This window comes from Protopterus annectens, chromosome 15.part0 (assembly GCF_019279795.1).
Source record: "Protopterus annectens isolate FY-2018-M chromosome 15.part0, PAN1.0, whole genome shotgun sequence".
Classification (NCBI taxonomy): Eukaryota; Metazoa; Chordata; order Ceratodontiformes; family Protopteridae; genus Protopterus; species Protopterus annectens.
The window spans coordinates 377,309,150-377,333,229 of NC_056749.1; the positions used below are offsets into that span (position 1 = coordinate 377,309,150).

The 24,080-nt window shown below is 42.1% G+C and overlaps 1 protein-coding gene across 2 annotated transcripts in view; it reads left to right on the plus strand.

Moving 5' to 3' along the window:
* LOC122789692 (magnesium transporter NIPA2-like) overlaps window positions 1-24,080 on the plus strand; it is a 403,659-nt gene that overhangs the window by 72,262 nt on the left and 307,317 nt on the right. For both annotated transcript variants that reach the window (XM_044057121.1, XM_044057119.1), the window contains one exon: window positions 5,447-5,903. In XM_044057121.1, coding sequence (XP_043913056.1) covers window positions 5,765-5,903 — 139 coding nt within the window. In that variant the 5' untranslated portion in view covers window positions 5,447-5,764. The remainder of the gene's footprint in view (window positions 1-5,446; window positions 5,904-24,080) is intronic.

A 24,080-nucleotide genomic window follows, 5' to 3' on the forward strand; every position in this document is an offset into this window, starting at 1 on the left:
AAATGTTCCATATATATCTGACTACTGTAGTCTCATTTTTTTGTTCTTATTCTCATAGCTGAATTTTTAACAGTTTTACTCAGTTTGTTGCTGCTTTTTTTTCTTTGCCTGCTGTCATGTATGCACACTGTGCTGACACATCACCTCGTTCCTTCTCACTGTCATCCTGAGTACTTCCAAAAAAGATATCGGCCATTTCACCCATTGAAACAGCATAACTGTCAACTGGATCATCCTGCATGATTATTTTCAACAGAACATCATTCTCAAGCCCTCCTGATGCCAGTTCTGTTGTCTACACCACTCCAGTGGACACACTTACATATCCATTGAGATAGCAAAACGCTGCTCATTTGTGTCATCTACTGTGCAAGAATCATCTGTGGACACACTTACATATCCATTGAGATAGCAAAACGCTGCTCATTTGTGTCATCTACTGTGCAAGAATCATCTGTGTATACTGGATGAAACTGTATCAATAAGTTAACATGGAAGACTGAAAAATCATGCTGAAATGATAAGGATGGGAAGAGTATAAAAAATGTAAATTACTTTCTATAATGTGTAGTTTGTACTTTTTCCAGAATCTATTTATTGTTTACAGTTTTATTCCAGAAACAAAAAAGTGCATGCATGTGTGTAGCCATATATAAGGAGCTGTTTCAGGAGTACAATATATGTAAATAAAAACGTGCATGTGATAGAAGAGACACAGAATTTGGTAAGCGGCTATTACTATATATTTAGAATAAATAAGTACAGCAGGTGCTGTTACATTGTATGTGAATTGCAAGAAAAAAGTGAATGCTATGCAATTGGTTTCCAAGACAGCATAGGGTCCAAATATGCAGAATCCATATTTGGAAATAAAAGGATAATGTAAAGTTTTGCAGGGCCTCTACAGTGACATATAAAGGATATTTGTTAGGGTAGGCAAGTTTGCAATATATGGCTAATAAATCCCCCCCCCACTTCAAGTTCAGCCACCCCTCAAAATTGTTGTTGGCCATCTCACCACCTTTCCTACTTCGTTGCTATGCTGTCTGTGTCGGGTTTCTGTGTGTACATTCCTCCCACGACAAGTAACTGCAAGTGAAATATCCTTCTTTTATTCTTTTTATGCACTGGTTGTCTTCTGCATTTCTCAAAAAAGCTACCTTTTCTCATCTTCCTTTCTCAAATTTTCTGCAATAAAGCACTTTTTTTCAATTTAGTTTAAGTAATTGCTATGGGAGACAGCAAAATAAAGTGCTTCTGTGATACTGCTAAGGTAGTACACAGAACAGAAAAAACAGTGAAATTTGGAGAGCTTAGCAGAAAGATGAGAAGTCAAGCAGCCTTCTCTAGGAGTTGCCAGTGCTACATCTGAGGAGGGCAGTGAAAAAGAGAAAAGAATTAACTAATTCAATCCCTGGTTAAAGAAATGATACTGTAAGCAGGGTTATGGAGTAGTGAAGGAAGGCTCAAAGGCTATATATCCTGGACTTCTTACAAGACTACCTGAAAGAGTCAGAGAGCAGAGAAAGGGAGGTTTTGATGGCATTTATAAAATGCCAGTCACAGCAAAGAGCAGTATTGTTCTTGATGTCCTGCAAGTGGTGAGCCCCATATATTTTATTTCAGGGGAAAGGGGGGAGAACTGCTAAATGAGTACCATTGCTCAGTAATCACAAAGGAAGAACTTGGATATTTAGTAATAGTAGGGATCACAGATCTTTCACAAAAGGTATAGTCTGGAAATAACTCAAAAAATGAAGATATAGACAGTAATGGGATTCATTCTGGTATTAGTGAAGCCTTTGTGGGAAAAGTCTGCCTTGAACCTGGTTTTCTAATTTTAAAATAGAGAGGAGGAGAGGATGTATAGTTTTGGTGGCTGTTTAGGACTGAGTGATTGCTAGCAGTGCAGTTCATCATCAGGACAGACATTCAAGCCAATTAAAACTGGAGGCTGTAAAACTGATAGGGAGTGGCTCAACAGACATCTACCAGGTTTTTAAAAATAATCAGGCTACAGCAAGACTAATACCACAAAAGCAAAAATCCAGTGTTTAAAATTAATTTGAATACTTAATATCTCTGTAATTATCAAATAGGGTAGCTTTGAAGGTAAAGAGAACCCCCTATATTGTTTAGGAAGAATAAGGAAACACAAGAGGGAGGCATGGAAATACATAAGGAAATGGGTAAATTGGCCAGAAGACCAAGGATGTGAGTAAAGTGAAATGAAATCAAGATATTGAAGAAGGGTGAGACATATTCCTAAATGTATGGAAGACTATATTGCTTGAGCATTAAATAAAGACTAACATGTGTACTTTGAAGCCAAAATTAAATAAATTAAAATAATGGTGAACAAGTCAAAAAAAATGAGGGGGGGGGGACTGCTAAATAAGTATGATAAGAGAAAGTTCATTAACAGGCAATGTTAAATCAATATAAAAGATTAAGACTAGTGAGAAGTTGTTTGTAATATATGGATTTACAGGTTTAACAATGATAAGTTACTGAAAGTTAAATGCACGCACTGATTGTCTGACATGAGGCTAGTTTACTGGTATTATATAAACATATAATTCTAAAACAGTTGTAACAGCACTTCATGCCAAAATAACAAGTAAACCGTACACAGGAATTGCATCGTATGTGATAATGAGAATGTGTGCAATAATAATTTGCTTTAAAAAAAAAAAAAAAAAAAAAAAAGGAACTGTTCACTTGTTTCTCATAGCTGTGAGGTAAGCAACCAGCTGTGGGTCTCACTGAAGAGGGCTAGAGCCCTTATTGCAATGCAGGTGAATCTGGAGGTTTGATTAGTCAGCCTTTTTCCAGAAACTGGATGGGGTGGTGGCATTTTTGCCAGCTCTTTTGTTCCAGGGAGGGATTAGGCTTCTGCCAAAGAGTTAGCTGTGATTGGTGAAGTAACACTAGTCCAGAGGCATGTGTATATGTAATTCATATGGGGATTTAGGTGGGAGAATGAGCAAAGCATCCAAAAACACTCTTCATTTGTCAAAATGCTTTTATCTGCTGTTGCACATACCTCAGAAACTGCTTACACTAAGGATTTCTCCATCCTAAGTTAAGGGAAATGGTACCCAGGTCCAAAGGAGCAGGTCAGACAGGTATTGGGGATGGTGGATCATTTGTTTAGTAGGGTCTTCAGGATATGGCTGATAGTAGACAGTAGGTGTGTGAACCATTTTTTTTAATAATATAGAAAATTTGCTGAGTAATTCTTCCATCAAGGTATACTGCTCTTCTTTTCAGTGTGCTTACTTTGTAAGCTTTCTTTAGCCTTTCTTCCTATAGTTAAGCTATTTTTGAGGGCTATCCAACCTTTTAATTCTCCCAAGAGATTAGTGATTCCAGACTGGAATATGAACTTTATTTTGGAGACGATGAACAAATCCCTTTTGAGCTTAAAAAAGTTGGTTAATCTTAATTTTTTTTAAAGCTATATTTTTAGTGGCTTTTACATCTGCTAGAAGGGTTTGGGGTTGCTTGCATTGATGTGATCTCCTCTTTTTATGGTATTTCATAAAATAGTTTAATTTTGACTACTAACCCCTCCTTTTTGTTAAAAGGTATGTGTGGTATTGAATTCAGCTTTCATCCTTTTATGATTAGCCTCAGAAGTTTGGGGAGTAGATGCTACACCAAATGCAAATCCCATGGCAAATTGAAAGTCGCACTAATAGGACTAAAATATTCAGAAAATCAAATCAACTATTTCTTTTCACCCAAGAAGTTGGCGTTCAGGTAGGTAAGCATATTATTTCACAGTGGCTGTCTGGTGTAATTGAGAGGTTGGGGAAGCCTACAGATTAATAGTAAGGGCTCATTCCCCCAAGGTCCAGTAGGGAAGCTGTGACTTTGTATCTGTGAGATTTCTGAGGTTGGCAGCTCTTCTTTTTCCATACACTATGAGATATTGCCATTTACGTTACTGGCCTAAAGAAAGGAGAGACTTTCCTAAGATAGTTCTTCAAGGAATGCTAGGTGATGCCTCCCTGTAGTGGTATATGAACTGCTTATGCACTGCACCATTAGTCACAATTTGGGGAGGAAAAATGGGAGGAGGCATGAAGTAAGTACTCACAATAATAGTACATGTCTGAATGCATGCTTGGCTTTTCAAGGTTCCCATCCATCATCCTTTGTCAGGGTTGTTTTGGTTATGAATGGTGGACATTTAGTTTGTGGGAAATGTTCATTTACCTACCAGGTACCCTGCTAGTAAGGAATTGCTGTAAAGGAGGGGATGTATGATTTTCAGTTATGTCAGGGAATTGCTTTTATGTGAACCCCAGTTGTGTGAACTCACTCTGTTAAACTGAGCAATGTATACATCGTTCTGTATTCCAATATTGTGCAACCTTGAAGAAGGCTGCATTTGTTAAAAAGGTAAAACCGTTACAGAGATGTAGAATATGATGAGTTCTGTTGATTTGGTTGACAGTGAGTTTGGTCAACATCTGTTTAATTGACTACAGTTGGTCTGCTATACTGATGGTCAGCAAGTGTGAGAGATCAACATTCCGTGTCCCTAGAGATTGTGTGATCTCAGACTTAGTATATATCGTTAGCAGGGGGTGTGATAGAGGGTAGGAGAGCTTGCCTCTGCTAAAAATTATGCTTTATTTATTTATTTATTTTTTGCATGTGCCAAGATTGCCTCTTGGTGCATGCATAGTAGGATGTCAATGTTTCCTGTTTTGAAGTAATGTGGTTTACCCTTCAAATGTAAACATTCATGTTTGTCGATCAAATAAAGGTAAATCAGTATAGCAGACCTAATTGTATTATAGAGGATGATTGTTTGCCTTGATAATGGATTTGAATGACAGAAAAAACACTTCTGTTTTTCAAGACATTGTGATACCCCAAAGGTGGTGTAGCTCTGTGAAAAATTCTGTTTGGTTGGTAAAGACGTGTTTCTTTCAGTTTTGCTAAAACAGCAGCGTAGTATCTTCCTGCAAGTGTCATTATTCAGCATTGTAGTAATGTTGAACGTTTTGTCCACTGATGAAGGCATGAAATGTGTCGTAATGGAAACAGGGCAAACTGTCTTGTACATCTGATGCTTGCCTGTGTATAAGGAAAACTGGATGCAGTTACACAACCCCACAGTTTACAGTTAAATACAATTTTAAAGAATTTGTGCTAGAAGATAAATTGGAAAAATATAGTATGGTGAGAAAAACTATCAAACAATGCTGAAATAATAATTGGTGGTTGCCCACTCTTCTAAAATAATGAATAAAAAAAACTGGAAAGGATAAGAATCATTCTGTCTCTCATCCTTATGAAATAACTTGTGGTACTTTTTGAAGTATGCTTGAAACTAAAACAGCACAGACTTAGTACAGGAACTTAGTAAAATAAATGTTTGTAGAACAAATGTTTAGCATGAATTACTTTTAATTTTTATTTCGCCCAGGTGCACATTGAAATGTCTGTCTGATGTCAATTCCTGTATCTGAACTCTCAGTGAGTAGAAATTTGTCTTCTATATGGGCAGGTTGCCCAGCAGTCGTCATCAAACATACTTAACCTGGTACAACAGAATTTATTCCACAGCACAGACACATGGAACCATTCCTCAAGTTTGCAGCAGACAGCTTGTGCTGACCAGTGGGGATGCCTTGGAGTTGTTCTTCAGCATACATTTGATTGCATTGTTCTGTGGAGTTGTATGCGCCATCTTACAAAACTGTTTAGATTCTTGTCAGTCTTGCGTCCTGGGCAGTAGTGCAGGATGGACAATGTTTCGAAACGCTATGACTTTTACATTGGACTAGCATTGGCAGTTAGTTCCAGCATTTTCATTGGCAGCAGCTTCATCCTGAAAAAGAAAGGTCTTTTGAAACTAGCCAGCAGGGGCTCTCTGAGGGCAGGTAAGTAGCACGTAATTATCTGTTTTGTAACTGCTGAAATGGTAAGTAGATCGATTTTGTGCCCACAAAAATAAATAAAGTACAATTAAAAGAAAGTAATTATTAAACAGTTATTAACCTGGAGTGACTTAGAGTTTACAAAATGTTGTTTAGTTTATTTATTTGTTTATTGACCAAGTAGATGGACATATCTGAGAACCTCTTTCAGTTACAGCCTGGGCTGAAAGGGCACATAAAGTAACATGGAATGGTAATGAGAAGACAGCAAAGATGTAGTTATAGTACTGCAGCAGAATCTGTTGCACTTGAATATCTACAAAGTGTTTAAAGATTTTCATCTGACTGATCAGAGAATCAGTCAGCCATTCAGCATAGCGGATACTGCATCGAGTAACAAGACTGTGCAGTACTGAAATCCAGGGAGGGTTTTGTTTTCATCCTTGTGAAGTACCCTTGTAGTGTATGGGGGAAGGAGGTGTACGCATTTAATGAAGGCAAAGAGGAAAAGACCACTAAGGAGCGTGAGAACGAATGGGAACTGGACACTATACTTGGGGAAAGATGAGATATACTAGGTGGATATATCTAGCTAATGGAAAGCTACTGAAGGCTCTGTGTGTTTTTTCTCTCCAGATATTATTGTAAATGTATTGTTAAAGCTACATTACACAGGGAAACTAAGATGTCATACTTATGACTTCAAAGACTGAGGAACTAGAGCTTATGACTAATTAGTATAATACTTCAGACACATTTTACTGTAGTATTCAAGCAGTTAGTGCATTATTGTGTTTACAATAATCAAGTATTAGCTTGTTAATGTGATCCCTATGTGCAGCACTGTAGTATTTTTTTTTTTTACAAGTCAGAGTATTGCTGGACATTATGATAATGAACAGAATCATGTAATGGCTGTGGGGTGAGTTGGTCTTGGACTGTCCAGAAAAAAATCATGTAATGGCTGTGGGGTGAGTTGGACTTGGACTGTCCAGAAAAATAAATAACTTAGTGTATTCATTTTTCATCTGTGATATATTAACAAGCTTTAAAATTATATGAAGAGAGGTGTATGGCTTAGAGAGATAGTTATGATATGGGATTGGTTACCAGCCTGTGTTCTGGAAGAGCTGGCAAGGGGAGTGACACCTTAAAAGACAGCACCTGTTCACTGCCTTTTCTTGGGTGAGAGGGTGGGGGTTTATGCTGAAAGAGTGTACACCCCATGCTGGAATCCCCAGTAGATGCCAAACATCACATGGAGGTGTTTCTTTGTGGGGGGGATGGGGGAAGACCTTCTTTGGGGTTGGTTCACTTAACACTTGTGATACTGCCCAAGTTCAAAATGCTTTCACTTCATAATCGTTTACTCCTTCTTCCTCTTTCGTTTTTTTTTTTTTTTTTTTTTTTTTTTAGTAACCTTAGATTTAAAATTTACTTATCACATTCCTATCCATCCAGATTTCAGAAGTTTCTTAAGGTTTTATGTGTCTGAATCACATTATCAGTTCTCTGCTTTACCCTTTGGGTTATCCACTACTCCAGTAGTGTTCACATTGTGTCTAGCTCCAGTTGTAGCACTTTTCAGGCTACAGGATATCCACATTTTTCCATATTTAGATGACATACTTATTTTTGTAAAGTCTTTTTCAAAGTGTCAGGAATCTCTCACTTGGATGAGAGATCTCTTGTGCTGGTTGATATTTCAAATGAACATTCAAAAGTCTTTTTTTTTTTATTCTGTCACACAGAATTGTGTTCTATGTATCTACTAGAGACTTCAGTACAAAGAGCTTTTCTTACACAGGAAATTTAGCTGTATTTTTAGATCTACTCCAGGGTTTTCCACTCAGACTGTGGTCACTGCAAGGGAATACTTCAGGATTCTGGGCCTCAGTGCATCTATGATTCTGATAATACTTTTATCAAAGCTCCATATGAGAAAGATACAGTGCATCTGAAGTCATTTGGTCCCAACACCTATTATCTTTTCAGATTCCAGTTCTGGGATTTATGAGAAGAAAAATCACTGGGTGGAGACATCAAGTATCTGTGCATCCAGATCGTCTCCAGTCAGTACCGCAGTCAGTCACCACAGATGCTTTGGACTTTGTTTGGGGAGCCAATTAAAGAGGGATAAAATGAACAGGTATCTGGGACAACAAAGACAGAGAGAGGCAAATTTAAACTACATCCTTGCCCTTATCAAGGCACTCAACTCTCTGAATCACCTTTGGTCACCAGGACTACTGCAAATTGTTACCAACATTACCACAGTTATGTGGTACTTAAGCAAAGGGGGATTGGGTGTTACTCCCTACGTGGACTTGCCATGTTAGCATGGAATATAGCTTCACAACACAGTCTCACTTTGCTTAGCTTTATACATTCTGTCAGAGCAAAATTGTGTGGCAGGTAAAGCTGAGCAGGACAAAAGCAGACCCTCATGAATGGAAACTAGATAAGGGGTCTTTCAAAAATTGATCCATCTGTGGGGAGTTCCTGAAGTAGACCTTTTTTGCCTCCTCTCTGAGCAATTAGATGGTAAAATTCTACTCCAGGGCTCCATACAAGATGGCCTGGAAGACAGATGCCTTTTCTTTTAACTTGGACAGGAATGTGCCTGTAGACTGTTCCAATCCCTTCCACTAATATCCTGGGTACTTCTGAAGATTAAAAGTAATCCTCCACTATCATTGTGTTGACTCCCTTCTGGCCCAAGAAACAGTGCTTTTCCCTTTTTTTAGAATAGCCCAGGGGCAATTACCATGATGTCCTTCAAGGATGCATCTGCAGTCCTTACAAATGGGTTGTCCTGTCGTCAGGCAGCCCTTCGGTCGGCCGGATTCCAAAGTCTGGGTCTGGCTTCGGCTGGTGTCGCACTTCACCCGACGTCATCGCTGCAGTTTTTCGGGTATAAAGGCATCAGCCGACGCCATTTTCCTCAGTCTTTCTTGCCGCGTGGCACCCGAAGCAGAAGCTGTTCGCAAGTGCCGGTCGGTCAGATCCAGAGCTTACTACTTCGAAGACTTCTAAAAAGCTAAGTACCCCGTTGGGGACTCTTTCTTGCCTCAGCCGATGTCAGAGAAAGTGAATAACTGTTTATCTTGTGGGAAACAAATACCTCATAAAGATTTCCATTCCTACTGCATACATTGTTTAGGCCCAGACCACGACGTAGCAGCTTGTCTTGCCTGTGCTTCTTTTAACCGGCGGACGCTTAGACGTCGGTCGGAGTTTGCTGAACAGATTTTCGGCACTGATTTTGCCTATATTATGCCACCGGATCCTCCGACTACGCAAATTACCAAAAAACGCAAAGAAAAGGACCGACACTCGCGGTCCGAGTAAGCAAACCGCGAGTGTCTCGGTTTCGGCCGAAACCGAGCAAGCGGTTCTTTCTTCAGCCGAAACCATGCCTTCTACCGAGGCCTCTTCTATCCTGGTAGAATCGGCTACTGAAATCCAACCTTCTGTTGCGGTTTCTCAGGAATTATAAGACACTATTCCCCTGGATGTCTCTTCCCCTGCACGTGGAGCTGCTAGGCCTCCTGCAGCCATGTCTATTAAGGCCTTTGCCAGGGCTAAAGCAGCTAAAGCTTCAAAAACGGTGCCTGCCAAACCCCCCTCTCACAGGCCCAGCACCAGCTCCCATATGCTTTCTTTGGCTGAGGATCTCATTTCTTTAATTCGTGGATTCCACCCTCATCCAGACAGGACCTCTCACCTACCTCCAGAAAAGAGGCCTAGAGCAGAGCCCCCTGAGCCAGTATCCTCAGATGATTCCTCTGATGACTCAGAACATACAGACCCTCCTGAGGCTCCTTATTCCCCTTACGAAGACTCTGATGCTGAAGAGTCCATTCCTTCAGCTTCTCCACCTGAGGAATTTTCCTTTGGGGAAACCTTGCATGCTATGAGGGAACAATTTCAGTGGCAGGGTCAAGATTTCTCAGACTCCAGAAGAAGGCTTAGAACCTTTCTACATTTGCCACAGCATAGGCCTTTAGCTATACCTCCAGTTCTTTCTGTTGTAGATGATGCATTTAACGATGCTTGCACTGCTCCTGATTCATTACCTCCGGCTCCTGCTAAGCCCGATAGGTACTACAGGGTCCCGGACACTCATCACCATTTATACAAAGCTCCTTTTGCAGATCCAGAGACCATCTCCCAGGGCCCTAAAGCTGTAGCAGCTACTTCTACTAAAAACCCCCTCCCCTCTGAAAGGGAATCCAGATCCTTAGAGAGATGGGGTAAAAAAGTTTACACCTCTGCTACTTTGTCAGCTAGGGCTTTGAACTGCCAATTCCATATGATTCAATATCAAGAGTTTATGCTTGACCAGTTAACTAAAAAGCTGTCCTCTGAAGAATCTTTAGATAAAAAATATGTTCAGGATATGGTACATAACATACAGCAGGTTAGTAACCATTCTTTAAAATGTGGCTATGATGCACTGGAGGCTTCCTTTAGATCAGCCATGACTGGCACAGTTATCAGGAGACATGCATGGTTGAAAGAACAGGCATTACCAGACCATGTCAAATCAAAGCTTTTGGATGCACCAATGGACAAGGTCAATTTATTTGGTTCCCCTGCACAGCAGGTACTAAAAAAGATGGAAGAGAAGGCTAAATCAGTACAAACAGTGAAAGATTTCTTACAGGTTCAACCACCAAGGTTTAGCAGGAACTGGCCCTCCAAGAATTGGTCCTTTCCGGACTCCTCTAAGACACAGAGAGGCAGGAATAGGCGTTCTAGAGGCAGAAATCAATCCAGGGGTGCCTACAGGGGACGCCAGTGGCAAGGTAACAACCAGCGAGGCACGGACGCAGCCACCACCTCTACTACAACACAATCACAGTGACTTGGCGGTGGCACCACCTACCAGGGAGCAACTAGAAGCACCTTTGGGCGGAAAGCTAACTTTATTTTCAAAGAACTGGCATTGCATCACAAGGGAAAAATGGATTTTGCAAACTATAGACCAAGGTTACAGGTTCCATTTCCATACTCTACCAGGAAAGAGAGGAATGCCAAACCTACCACCTACCCAAAGGGCAGAAGCTCTAAAGCAAATATCTCAACTATTAAGAATGAGAGCTGTCGAAAAGGTACCATCTATGGAGCAAGGAAAGGGATTTTACTCCAGACTCTTCCTGGTACCAAGAAAAGAGAACAAATGGAGGCCTATTCTAGACCTGTCCGCTTTAAACACTTTCCTTATTGTCCCAAAATTCAAAATGCTGACCTTACAGCAGCTTCTTCCCATGCTGGGCAAGGAGTCTTGGCTGGTAACTCTAGATCTCAAGGAGGCATACCTGCACGTCCCCATAAGACCAATTTGCAGAAGATACCTCAGATTTCTTGCAGGATCAGAGCATTATCAATTCTCAGCATTGCCCTTTGGCTTATCTACTGCGCCCAGAGTGTTCACGAAATGCCCGGCATCAGTAATTGCTCATTGCAGACTTCAGGGGATCCAAATTTATCCCTACCTGGACGACTGCCTGATACAAGCGGACAACAAAAGCAAGCTAACAGAAGACTTACAAAGAGTCATTTATCTGCTGCAAGCCCTGGGATATACAGTCAATATAAAAAAGTCAAGGCTGATTCCATCCCAAAGAATAACCTTTCTGGGTGCAGAGCTGGACACATCAAAACAAATGGCATTCCTAACTGCAGAAAAGAAAGAGCAACTGCCTCTCTACTTCTTGGCATTAACAAAGCAGAACCATCTAACTGCAAGAAAAGTACTACAAGCCCTAGGCTTCATGGCATCCTGCATAATTCTGGTCCCTCATGCCAGACTGCATATGAGAAAGCTACAGTGGTACCTAAAGAATTTGTGGTCCCAGCACAAGCACAGCCTAGAAACCAGAATTCCAATAATCCCATGCCTGAAGCAAGAGTTCCTATGGTGGGCTCAGGCGTGTCAATCAAACACAGGATTGCCCTTCTGCAACAGTCAACCAAGCCAAACCATCACGACAGATGCCTCAGACCTCGGTTGGGGGCACACATGCTGGGCAAGTGCATACAAGGCTTATGGACTCAAGACCAGCTGCGCCTGCACATAAATCTAAAGGAAATGCTGGCAGTAAAATTGGCAATCCAGTCATTCAGACCATTTCTCCAAGAAGGTCAGTTGATGATAAGGACAGACAACACCACAGTTATGTGGTACATCAACAAACAGGGAGGCACACATTCATATCCTCTATGCTGGCTGGCACTGGACCTATGGGATGTGGCTCTGAGTTACAACATTCAGTTACAAGCAATTTATGTACCGGGAAAAGAAAACATTCTAGCAGACATATTAAGCAGAACAACCACAGATGCCCACGAATGGATGCTGCATCCGGACATCTTCAAAGCCATCACAAGAGAATGGGGATTACCACAAATAGACTTATTTGCATCCCCACTCAATCACCAGCTACAGAAATTCTGCACAAGGACGTACCACCCACTTGCTTGGAAGGTGGACTCCCTATCTTTCAGTTGGAAAAACATGACAGCATACGCATTCCCACCACTTCCTTTGATGCACAAGGTGCTTCTGAAGATCAAAGAGGAACGTCCAAGGATCATTCTGATAGCTCCAGACTGGCCAAGACAACATTGGTACCCATTGCTGAGGAGCATGTCTCGGGAACAAATATGGACACTACCCCTGATACCATTACTGTTAACACAGAACAACTACAACATCCTGCATCCAAACCTGAAAACTCTGCAGCTAACAGCCTGGAACATTACATAACAGCAGTTAACCCAATTTATCCCAAAGGGTTAAAGACATAATCCTGGAGGCTCGTAGACCTTCAACAAGAAAGAATTATGCAGCAAAATGGAAAAGATATCTCATTTGGAGTACTGCAAAGGGAAAAGATGTGACACTGGTAAACATAGCCAACATCCTGGAGTACTTGGCAGAGCTCTTCCATACAGGCCTGTCCTATTCTTCCATCAAGATACATGCATCAGCTATTTCAGCAGAATACAGCTTGGATCCTCCTGTCTTCTCTCATCCTCTGCTCAGACAGTTTCTGAGAGGAATTAAAATGTAAAACCTCCCAGGAAACCACCATTGCCAGCATGGGACTTGAACTTTGTGCTAGAAAAATTGACTCTTCCTCCTTTTGAACCAGCAGCAACAGCAGAATTACAATACTTATCCTGGAAAACTGCTTTCCTGCTGCCAATAACTTCAGCAAGAAGGGTCTCTGAACTACAGGCATTAATGGCAGTGCAACCCTTCCTGATCTTCCATCAAGATAGAGTGTCCATGAGAACAAATCCTACATTCATGCCTAAGGTGGTATCCAGAGTGTCTTTAAACCAGGCTATCCACCTACCTACATTCTTCCCAACCCACAGAACAGGGGAGAAAGGCTCTTGCATACCTTGGATGTACATAGACAATTACGCTACTACCTGGACAGGACCAAGTCAATATAAAACTGACCAGCTTCTGGTAGCATATGCAACAGGAAAGGAAGGAAAACCAATTTCAAAACAGACAATCTCCAAATGGATAGGAAATTGCATTAGATTTTGTTATTCCTACCATGGAAAGAAAACTCCAGAGAACATCAGGCCTCACTCCACAAGGGCTACAGCCACTACCACAGCCTTCTTACGAGTGGCTACCAAGGACATTATAGAGGCTGCTACTTGGACCTCCGTGCATACATTTGCCAAGCATTATAATTTGCCTCTATACTCTAGATCCCGAGCAGGTTTTGCCACTGCTGTTTTGCAAGGGATCCTAACTACACCATAATCTCTCCTTTTTTCCTCCTCCCCTAGTTTAGCTTTGGTATTCTACCCATTTGTAAGGACTGCAGATGCATCCTTGAAGGACATAGTACAGTTTTGTACCTACCATAAATGTAGATGTCCGATAGGAATGCATCTGCAGTCAGGATTACCCATCCACCTTCCCCTCTGTGGTACTCCTAGGGTATTTGCCATCCTTCAGCTAGCTTGGGGGGGATCTATTATGGTGTATTTGTTTGTATATATGTACATACATGCTTATTTTATGTGTTTGCTCTCTATTATTTGGAAGCATTGGCATTTATCCAAGTTTAGCCATCCAAGAGGGCACCTGGCATCTGGGGCAAGAAACACTGAGTAAAATGGCGTCGGCTGATGCCTTTATACCCGATAAACTGCAGCGATGACGTCGGGTGAAGTGCGACACCAGCCGAAGCCAGACCCAGACTTTGGAATCCGGCCGACCGAAGGGCTGCCTGACGACAGGACAACCCGTTTGTAAGGACTGCAGATGCATTCCTATCGGACATCTACATTTATGGTAGGTACAAAACTGTACTTTTCCTCACAGACTGGATCTACCCACTTAAGAACAGGGGTGATGTTCATTGTATTACCCTGCTGCAGTCATCACACTTGGGTTATCCTGCCATCAGGCGGTCCCGCAGTTGGCCCGAATTCCAAAGTCTTGGTCCGGCGTCGGTTGCGGTCGCCTCTTCCCGGACGTCAGTGCGCCAGGGGTATATAAGAGGCATCCGACACCATTTTCTTCAGTTTTTCTTGCCCCAGATGTCAGGTGCCCCCAATAGGTCAATAAGTTGGCAAAAAAAAAAAATATATATATATATATATATATATATATATATCTACATACATATAGCTAATAAAACAAAACCCTTAGGCACAAGCAAATACACCACAGAGGTAGTATAGGATAGAGTGGTAGAGATAAGTTTAGCTAGTTCAGAGGGGATGGAGGGAGGGTAACCTGGACTGCAGCAGGGTGAACACTCGAACATCTACATTTATGGTAGGTACAAAACTGTACTATGTTCATCGTGTTACCCTGCTGCAGTCATCACACTTGGGTTGAAAATCAAAGCTAAGGATGGGAGGTGGAGTCAGACAGGGTTAGAAGAAGCTAGTAAGCCCTGCAAAACTGCAGTGGCAAAACCAGCTCTAGTCTTAGAGTATAGAGGTAAGTGATAGTGTTTGGTGCAGGTGTGCACTGAACTCCAAGTAGCAGCTTCCAGAATATCCTTGGTTGGCACTACCCTGAGAAAGGCTGCTGATGTAGCTGTAGCCCTGGTGGAGTGGGACCTAATGTTAACAAATACTGGTTTCCCATGATGTATGTAGCAAAAATGTATGCAATGCCCTATCCATTTTGAAATTGTCTGTTTTGAGATAGATTTTCCTTGTGATCCTGTAGCATAGGCTACAAAAAGCTGGTCAGTTTTTTCTGAAAGCCTTAGTTTTATCCAAGTAGTAACATAATTGCCTGTGAATGTCTAAAGAGTGCAGGAGTCTTTCTCCTTTGTTCTGGGGATTTGGGAAGAAGGTGGGCAAGTGAATGGTTTGGTTTAGGGCCACACTGGATACCACCTTTGGCATAAAGGAAGGATTAGTTTGTAGAGAGACCCTGTCTTGATGAAAAATGATGAAAGGTTCCACTGCCATTAGTGCCTGTAGCTCTGAGACTCTTCCAGCTGAGGTTATTGCTAGTAGTACGGCAGTTTTCCATGAAAGAAATTTTAAGTCAGCTGAAAAAGCTGGTTCAAAGCGTGGCAGTGTAAGCTTTTCCAGAACAAAGTTGAGATCCCACGTAGGTGTTGGAGCTCTCCTTGGCGGTCTTAAGTTCTTAGCCCCTCTGAGGAACTGTCTTAGGAGTGGATGTGAGAATAAAGGAGGATCAGTGCTGTAAAGAGCTGAAATTGCTGAGGCGTGGATCTTAATAGATGAAAAGGAAAGTCCTTTGTGTAACATCTCAGTTAAATATTGTAGAATCTGAGGGATGTTTGGATCAAGGGGGTTTAGGCCTTTAGCCTGATTCCAGGCGCAAAATCTTTTCCATTTGTCTGAATAGGTTTTCCTTGTGCTGGGCCTCCTGGCCTCCAGAATGACATCCATAACAGCTTTGGATAAAGGTGTTGGCTGGTTGTTTAGGTAATTTGACATGCAGCCAGGTTTAAAGTCTTGAGCTGGCTGTGTAGAATCTGATGGTCTCGCTGGGTGAGCAGGTGAGGAATTTGTGGCAAAATCCATTGTGGGCCGTGGGCCATGTTCCTTAAAATTGGGTACCAATGCTGGAGTGGCCAGTCTGGTGCAACGAGTATCATTTGTGGCCTCTCTAATCTGACTTTCAGCAGTACCTTTGCTAGAAGAGGTAGTGGAGGGAAGGCATACACTGTTAATGTTTTCCAACTGAATGAGAGGGCGTCCACTTTCCAAGCTAGTGGATGGATGGTCCTTGTGCAAAATTTTTGAAGTTGGTGGATGTGGGGGCTTGCAAACAGATCTATGTATGGGCGTCCCCATTTTTGAGCTATCATTGCAAATACTTGTGGATCTAGTTTCCATTCGTGTGGATCCATGATGTTTCTGGTTAGACCATCTGCCAATGTGTTTCTCTTTCCTGGCAGGAATTGTGCTTGTAATCAAACCTGGTAAGACAGTTCAGTGTTCCACAAGGTCATTGCTTGCCTGCATAGAGGGTAGGAATGTGTGCCCCCTTGCTTGTTTATGTTCCACATGACTGTGGTACTGTCCACCTTTATTATTAGTTGTCCTGGGTGTAGAAGGTCCTTGAAAACGGTTAGGGCATTCTGTACTACTAGCATTTCTTTTTGATTGATATGCAGATGCCTCTGATCTGTAGTCCATTTGCCCTGTATGCACTGCCCTGCCATGTGTGCTCCCCAGGCATAGTCCGATGCATCTGTTGCCATAGTTTGCCTGGCTGTGGGTAAGGTGAAAGGCTGACCCTTGTTGAGGTGACATGCCTGTGCCCACCATAGAAACTCCTGTTGAAGGCAGGGAATGAGTGGTATCATTGTTTCCAAGCTGTGGCTGTGCTGAGTCCATACACTTTTCAGGTACCATTGTAATTTCCTCATATGCAGTTTTGCAAATGGTATTAGTAGTATGCAAGATGCCATGAATCCCAAGGCCTGCAGAATTTTTCTTGCAGGGAGTTGGGTCTTTGTTGCCATTATTTTGAAATATTGAAACAGCTGTCGTTGCTTGTCTGACATGAGATAAGCCATCTGGGCCGTTGTATTCAAGCTGGCACCCAGGAATATTATGTTTTGTGAGGGCACTAGTTTTGATTTCTTTTCATTTACTGTGTACCCTAGGCAATTTGAAGGTGTTTGGCAAATGCCAGATGCTTTAAAAGAATGTCCTTGCTTTCTGCTTGAATAAGGCAGTCGTCCAGGTATGAGTATATTTGAATTCCTCTTTGTCTGCAGTATGCAATTACTGGTGCCAGGCATTTTGTGAAGACCCTGGGCGCAGTAGATAAGCCAAATGGAAGTGCAGAGAATTGATAATGCGTTGAACCTGCAATGAAGCGGATGTATCTTCTGCAATTTTGTCTGATAGGGACATGCAGGTATGCCTCCTTGAAGTCCAAAGTGACTAGCCAAGCATTCTTGCCCACCATGGGAAGAAGCTGCTGTAGTGTTAGCATCTTGAATTTTGGTACTTGCAGATAGGTGTTCAGAACTGAAAGATCCAAAATGGGTCTCCATGCTTTGTCCTTTCTTGGGACTAGGAAGAGTCTTGAGTAAAATCCTTGTCCTTGCTCATGTGTAGGTACCTGTTGAATGGCTCTCATGTTCATGAGAGCTGTAATTTGTTTTTGTGTCTCTGCCTTGGCGGCAGGTTTGGCATTCCTCTGATCCTTGGTAAGGTATGAAAGTGGAATCTGTATCCTTGAGAGACAATGTTTAGAACCCATTTGTCTACTGTGATGATGTGCCAGTTGTCTGCAAAAAATGCTAGTTTTCCTCCCAAGGGAGTTGCCAGGAGAGATTTGCTTGGTAGTTTGAGGATAGAGTCATTGTGTTTGTCTTCTGCTAGCTTGGGGCCTGTCTTCTCCTCCTTTCTGGGTAGCAGAACCCCATTGGCGAGGTTTGTAAGTGCCCTGTGACTGACCTCTGCCCCTTGGGCGTCTGCATTTGCCCCTCTGCGATCTGTCTGAACCTGGAAAGGACCAGTTTTTTGTTGGCCAATTTCTGCTGAAACGAGGGGTTGTACCTGCAAAAAATCCTTGACCGTTTGCATAGACTTTGCCTTATCCTCCATTTTCTTTAAAACCTCTTCTGCTTTGACACCAAATAATACATCCTGCTGTAAAGGTGCATCCAATAATTTTGCTTTAACATGGTCAGGGAGGGTTTGTTCTTTTAACCAAGCATGTCTACGTATGACAGAGCCAGTAACAGCTGCTCTACAAGACGCTTCCAATGAATCAAATCCGCATTGTAAAGTAAGTTTGCCCACCTGTTCAGCTGCATGCAACAGATCCTGCATTTCCTTGAATTCAGGTAGTTCTGAATGTGTGCTCATTTTTTGTTTTAACTGAGACATTAGGAATTGTTAATATTTCAACATGTGAAACTGGCAATTTAATGCTCTCATAGCCAGAGAAGCTGAGGTGTATATTTTCTTTCCCCATCTATCTAAGGCTCTGGAATACCTTTCAGAGGGCACAGGATTTTTAGCCATAGAAGCTTTTGCTCCCTTAGGACCCTGGGAAATTGTTTCTGGGTCAGCTACAGGGCTTTTATAAAGGAATTTGTGTGAGTCAGGTACTCTGTAGTATCTGTCTGGTTTGGCTGGAGCAGGAGGAAGAGAGTCTGGATTTAAACTAGACTCCAAGTAAACATCATCCACAATACCTAGAACAGGAGGGGATAGCAAGAGGTCTGAGCTGGGGTAGTAAAAGGAACTCTCGGAGCCTTTTCTTAGAATCTGAGTAATCCTGGCCTTCCCAGTGGAAATGTTCCCTCATGGTATGTAAAGTTTCCCCAAAGGAGTAGTCTTCAGGGGGAGATGCTGAGGGAATAGAGTCTTCAGCATCAGAATCTTCATAAGGTGGAAAAGTGAAATCCTGTTCCTCAGAAGAATCTGAGGAGAGAGAAACCTGGTCAGAGGATGCATAATCCTCCTCTTGTCTTGGTCTTTTATCAGGAGGGGGATGGGAACCCCTGATAAGGGTAATCAAATCTTCAGCCATCTTAAGCATCTGTTTCTTAGGCATGGGGCCTTGAACTGTAGACTGATGTACAGTTTTCTTTGGTTTTAAAGGAGTTTTAAGTTTAGCATAAGATTTAATGGTGAGTGTAGTCGGTCTGAAGACACCTTCTGCAACCAAAGGTGTTTCCGTTGCACCGGTGTCTAGTTCTGCTCCGGTGTCGGTAGATAGCTGCGTCGGCCTAGTAGACTCCACTTGGGAATCTGCAGCTGTCTGGGGTTCCAGCTCTGCGGTCGTCAGGGGCTGCGTAGGCACCTCACTGAAAACCAGAGAACCGGCGACAGGCCCAGCTGAGGCTTCGGTGTCTGGCTTATTCCTAGGCTGCCTGTCCTTATCCTTGCGTATTTTAAGAATGGCGGTCGTCGGCTGCTCTGACGGCATGATATAATTAAATTTCCTACCAAAGTAATGCCGTGCGAAGTCAAAACAGCGTTTGATAGTTCGTTTATTAAACCTAGCCTAAAACTGACAACCTGTGACGTTGTGGTCTGGGCCTAGGCAAGGAATACAATAGGAATGGAAGTCCTTATGAGGTATTTGCTTCCCACAAGAAATGCAATTGTTAACTTTTTCTGACATCGGACTGAGGCAAGACAATGTTCCCCAACGGGGTACTTAGCTTTACTGACGACTGCGGACTGAAATTCAATGCGGGTGAACACTCGAACATCTACATTTATGGTAGGTACAAAACTGTACTTTTGATACATTCCAACCCCAAACAATTTCAAATGACTGCCAGGATGATAGGGTCTACCTTTTAGACACCTGTTTACTAAGGATGTACAACAGATAGTAATGGAGGGAAGAAAGCCTGCTGCTAGAAAATCACATATTAGCAGATGGAAATGGTTTTCTAGTTGGTGCCAGCAATATAACCAGCAGCCATTCAGGCTAGTGTTTCTCTGGTTTTACAATATTTGTGTGAGCCACTTTCATGTGGTCTGACTTATTCTTCTGTCAAGGTTCATTCGACAGCCATTTCAGCATCTCTGCCTGTGCATCCCCTTCTGTCAAGACATTTCTCTTGTCAAACTATTTTTAAAGGGGTTTTTCATAAGAGACCTCCAAGAAAATCAGTGGCTTCTCCTTGGGGTCTTAATATTTTGTTAGCACCTGCTCTGTTTGAACCAGCTCATCTGGCTGACTTGAGGTTCTTAAAATGGAAGACAGTTTTACTGGTTGCTCTGATGTCTGCAAACTCATATGGTGGGTCAACCTTGTATCATTTTCCACAAAGACAGGGTTTCCTTGAAAACTCATCCTCCTTTTATACTTAGAGGTATCCCAGTTACTTTAAACTAAACTGTCCATCTCCGTGTCCTCTTTCCCGAACTCCAAAATGAGCGAGAAAGGATACTTTACATCTTGGATGTCCATGGATAACTTTGGTACTATCTTCACACAACAAAATCTTTCAGAACTTATAATTGGTTTTTCATTTCTTGTGAAAGTAAGAAAAAGGGACAACTTGTGTCAAAGCAGATTATTTCCAAATTGCTGTCTTGGGCTATTAGCTTTTTTTCTCACCACAGCAAAACTATTCCAGGCAGGGTTAAGGTACATTCTGCCAGGGCCTTGACTTCATCTATAGCTTTTTATAAAGGGTTAGACTCTAGAAATGTCCCAGCAGCAGCAGCAACTTGTTCATCTGTACATTTAGGCACTACAAGCTAGATTCCTTCCCCAGGCCTAGGTCAGGCTTTTCTAGTACCATTCTCCACTGGTTCCTGGACCCTTCTCATTCCACCTCCCAGTTGTTCTAGGCTATGGTAATCTACCCATATAGTTTAGGCTACTGCAGCAGTAATCAGTATGAAGAACATAATACAGCTGTGTAAGCAAACTTGCCCTAAGAGTAGATAATTAAATGATCACTGCCGCACTAGCCACATCTTCTCTTCTTCTTTCGGCTTTTCCCGGTTAGGGGTCGCCACAGCGGATCACTGTCCGCTTATGATTGGCAGTGGAGTTTTACAGTGTCGAGTTGCCAGCCCGGTGCCCAACCTTCCACAGAAGGCACCCACATGCACACACTCACGCCTAGGGCCAATTTAGTGTGTCCAATCCAACCTACAGCATGTCTTTGGGATGTGGGAGGAAACCGGAGCACCCAGAGGAAACCCACGCGACCACAGGGAGGACATGCAGACTCTGCACAGAAGGCACCCCAGTCGAGGATCGAACCGGAGAATCTTGCTGTGAGGTGGCAACACTAACTGCTGCACCACTGTGCCAGATCTTCTCTCCATCCCCTGTTTTGGTGGGTTTTTTTTTTTTTTTTTGGTCAGGGTGTTGGCATTTTATTTTTCATGTTCCTAGCAATGTCCTCCTAGAGCTCAGCCTCCCTCTCTCAGTTGGCATAAAAGCTGTGAAGGGCTTGGTGCCCAAATCTGTCTTTTTAGTCACCTCAGCTTGAAATGACTAATGGTTTGGGTGCATGGAAGGTACCCTGAAGTTTTGGAAGCTGGCTGGCTGTTATTTCTTATGCAGGATGTAATCCGTATAGCTTAGGCTACTGCAACAGTGATCATCCAAACATGCTGTTGTAGTACGTTTGTGTGCTTAGGGAAGCAAAAGGAATTGAAAGAGCCCATTAGGGTTTTTCTTCCACAGTCACCGAGGTGAAGTTTCCTAGACTTCTTGGTTTGCTTCTACACATGTCAACGTAAAGGATTTTTTTCAAAATTGTGGGTTCCAAGGAAAGAAAGTAAGGTGGCAGGAAAAAGAATGCGGAGTAATTAAGCAGTAACTCACAACTGAGTATGGGTAAGTCCAGCATTACCCACACTCAGGAGTGGGCTATTGCTGTTATACAGTGACCCTTATTTAAGAAAGAAATTGCTTACCTTTCTTAAGTAATGCCTATGTATAACAGCATTGTAGTGTTCCTCTGTGTTCTTCTGCCTTTTCTGATGCACTGCACATGCATTTCGGACTTTACTTTCCTATGCTTGAACAGTACATTAGTGCTTTTCAAGAGAAGCAATAGAGAAAGGAGCATCTCCGTTGCTGCTGTTTTTTGACTGCTACCCAGTGCAAGAAACCTGGACAAAGCCCAGCACAATGATGGGGGGGGGGGGCAAAGGTCCAAAAATGGGGACAGATTGTATGCTATTATAAACTTAGAACTTATGGGAACAAGCTGTTTTGTACTAGCATGCATTTTCTGAAGGATATGAAGCTTAAACCTAAGTTGTCTGTCATTGTTTAATGACTTCCATTCCTAGGGGTTTGCAAGAAAACTTTTTTTTTTTTTTTAATGAGGAAAAGACCAGAACTATGAGGCATAAATCTGGACATTTTGTGAATATCTGGACAGTTGAGAGGTGAGTCTGCTAGGATTTTAGGGGGAGAGCACAAAAATGCAAGGAAAATCGGGTACCTTTCTGTTTCATTACATTTGCAGACTGTATCCGATTTTTCTGTATTTTACTATGCCCTCCATACCAGTCTGAATGCTCAATGGTACTTTAGTGACTGGACTTTTTTTGGTTGGGCTGTCCAATCAGCTTGCACTTTTTGAATGGCAATGAGCTGTTATTGTATAATCATGATTATTCTACTGAAACTATGCAAAGGAAAGCAGTTTTTCATGATGCAGTGAAGTGGTGCATGAGAGAGTTTTAAACTTAAACTATTGTATCCAGCCTGTTTCATAATGAGCCTTACTGGAGGAGCAGTCGTATTATACATTTTTAAAGAGAGTTTTAAACTTAAACTATTGTATCCAGCCTGCTTCATAATGAGCCTTACCGGAGGAGCAGTCGTATTATACACTTCTAAAGATGCAGAAATTAAGCACTGTTCAATGTTTCATGAGGGAGGTGAAGGCAACAATTGCAACTCGCAAAAGAAAAGCAACTTTTCCTCCCAGTGTTTAAAAGATGAAATTTAGCAAGACAGAAAACTTATGCAGTGAATCAGAAAGGCAGTAATACAGAAAAGTTCTAGACAAGACAGGAAGATTACCTGTAAGTGAAGTCTGACTTAAGCTGCTGACTCTACTCCTCAAGAAACTTCTGGGTGCCTGATCACTTGGGTAGTATGATACATCTGAACTGAATTTAGGTGCATTATTTGTTCTACTAAAGTTTTGCTCTTGAAAAAATGCATGTATAAGGGTCTGAGGACTCACTGATTTCAATGTAATTACAGTTGAATCCTTATGTATAGCAGCTGGTATAGTTTTAATGTGTAGCATAACAGGTATATAAAGCTTTAAGTGTATAGTGGTGTTTCCCCTTTACGATTCAATATTTTAAAATAGTCTTTGTGTCTACACCACTGATACCATTAAGGACAGTATCCTGTAAGAAATAAGTTGTCTTCTTCTGCCTCTCTGGCCAGGCAGAGGAATTTCTTGGTTCATTGAACTCGAGAAACATAAAAGACAACCCCCGGGATTCAAGAAGCTCAGCGCAAGGATGGTTTTAGCCTTGCGCTGAGCGACCTCACTACAGCAGCTCCATATGAATATGTATGAGGGTGTGCTGCCACACCCTCGACGTGCACAGGAAACGTGTGCAAGTGCTCTACGAGGCGAAAGCATGCCCCGAAACTTGCAAAACATACTATACCTACTAGTAGAGCCTGCCACTAATAGTAAGTCAGTGTCCGTGGATACCGAAATGTATGCTAAGCATACAAGAGTGTCCACGAACAGTGAAATAAAATCGAAGTAGTAAACACACAAGCATGTAGTGGAATGTAGAGCCCTGTCCCTAGAACTGTCACAATTAAATTCCCTGTCCCTATGTCCCTATTATACATTCGAATTGCAGCAATATCGAAGGTGTAAGCAAAGCACAGCATGCCTGCACGTCGCTTCCCTCCGCCGAGCGTAGCTTACACATCATATTCATTCAAATAGAGAAAAACATGCAGAATCAACGTAAGTGTCAATAGTGTAGTGTGTAGAGCATCCGCCTATCAAACAGGCATTCACGGTTCGAGCTCAACAACAGCACATATTTTCCATGTGGAATGAATGTCGTTTTGCTGTAAAACCGATATGAGTATTGCATGAGATATTTAACTTAAATATAATTCAAGCAAAGTGGCACTGTCATAATGAATAAGGTACTAGTAAGCGGGTGTAAGCACAAATAAGCAGCAGTAAAAAA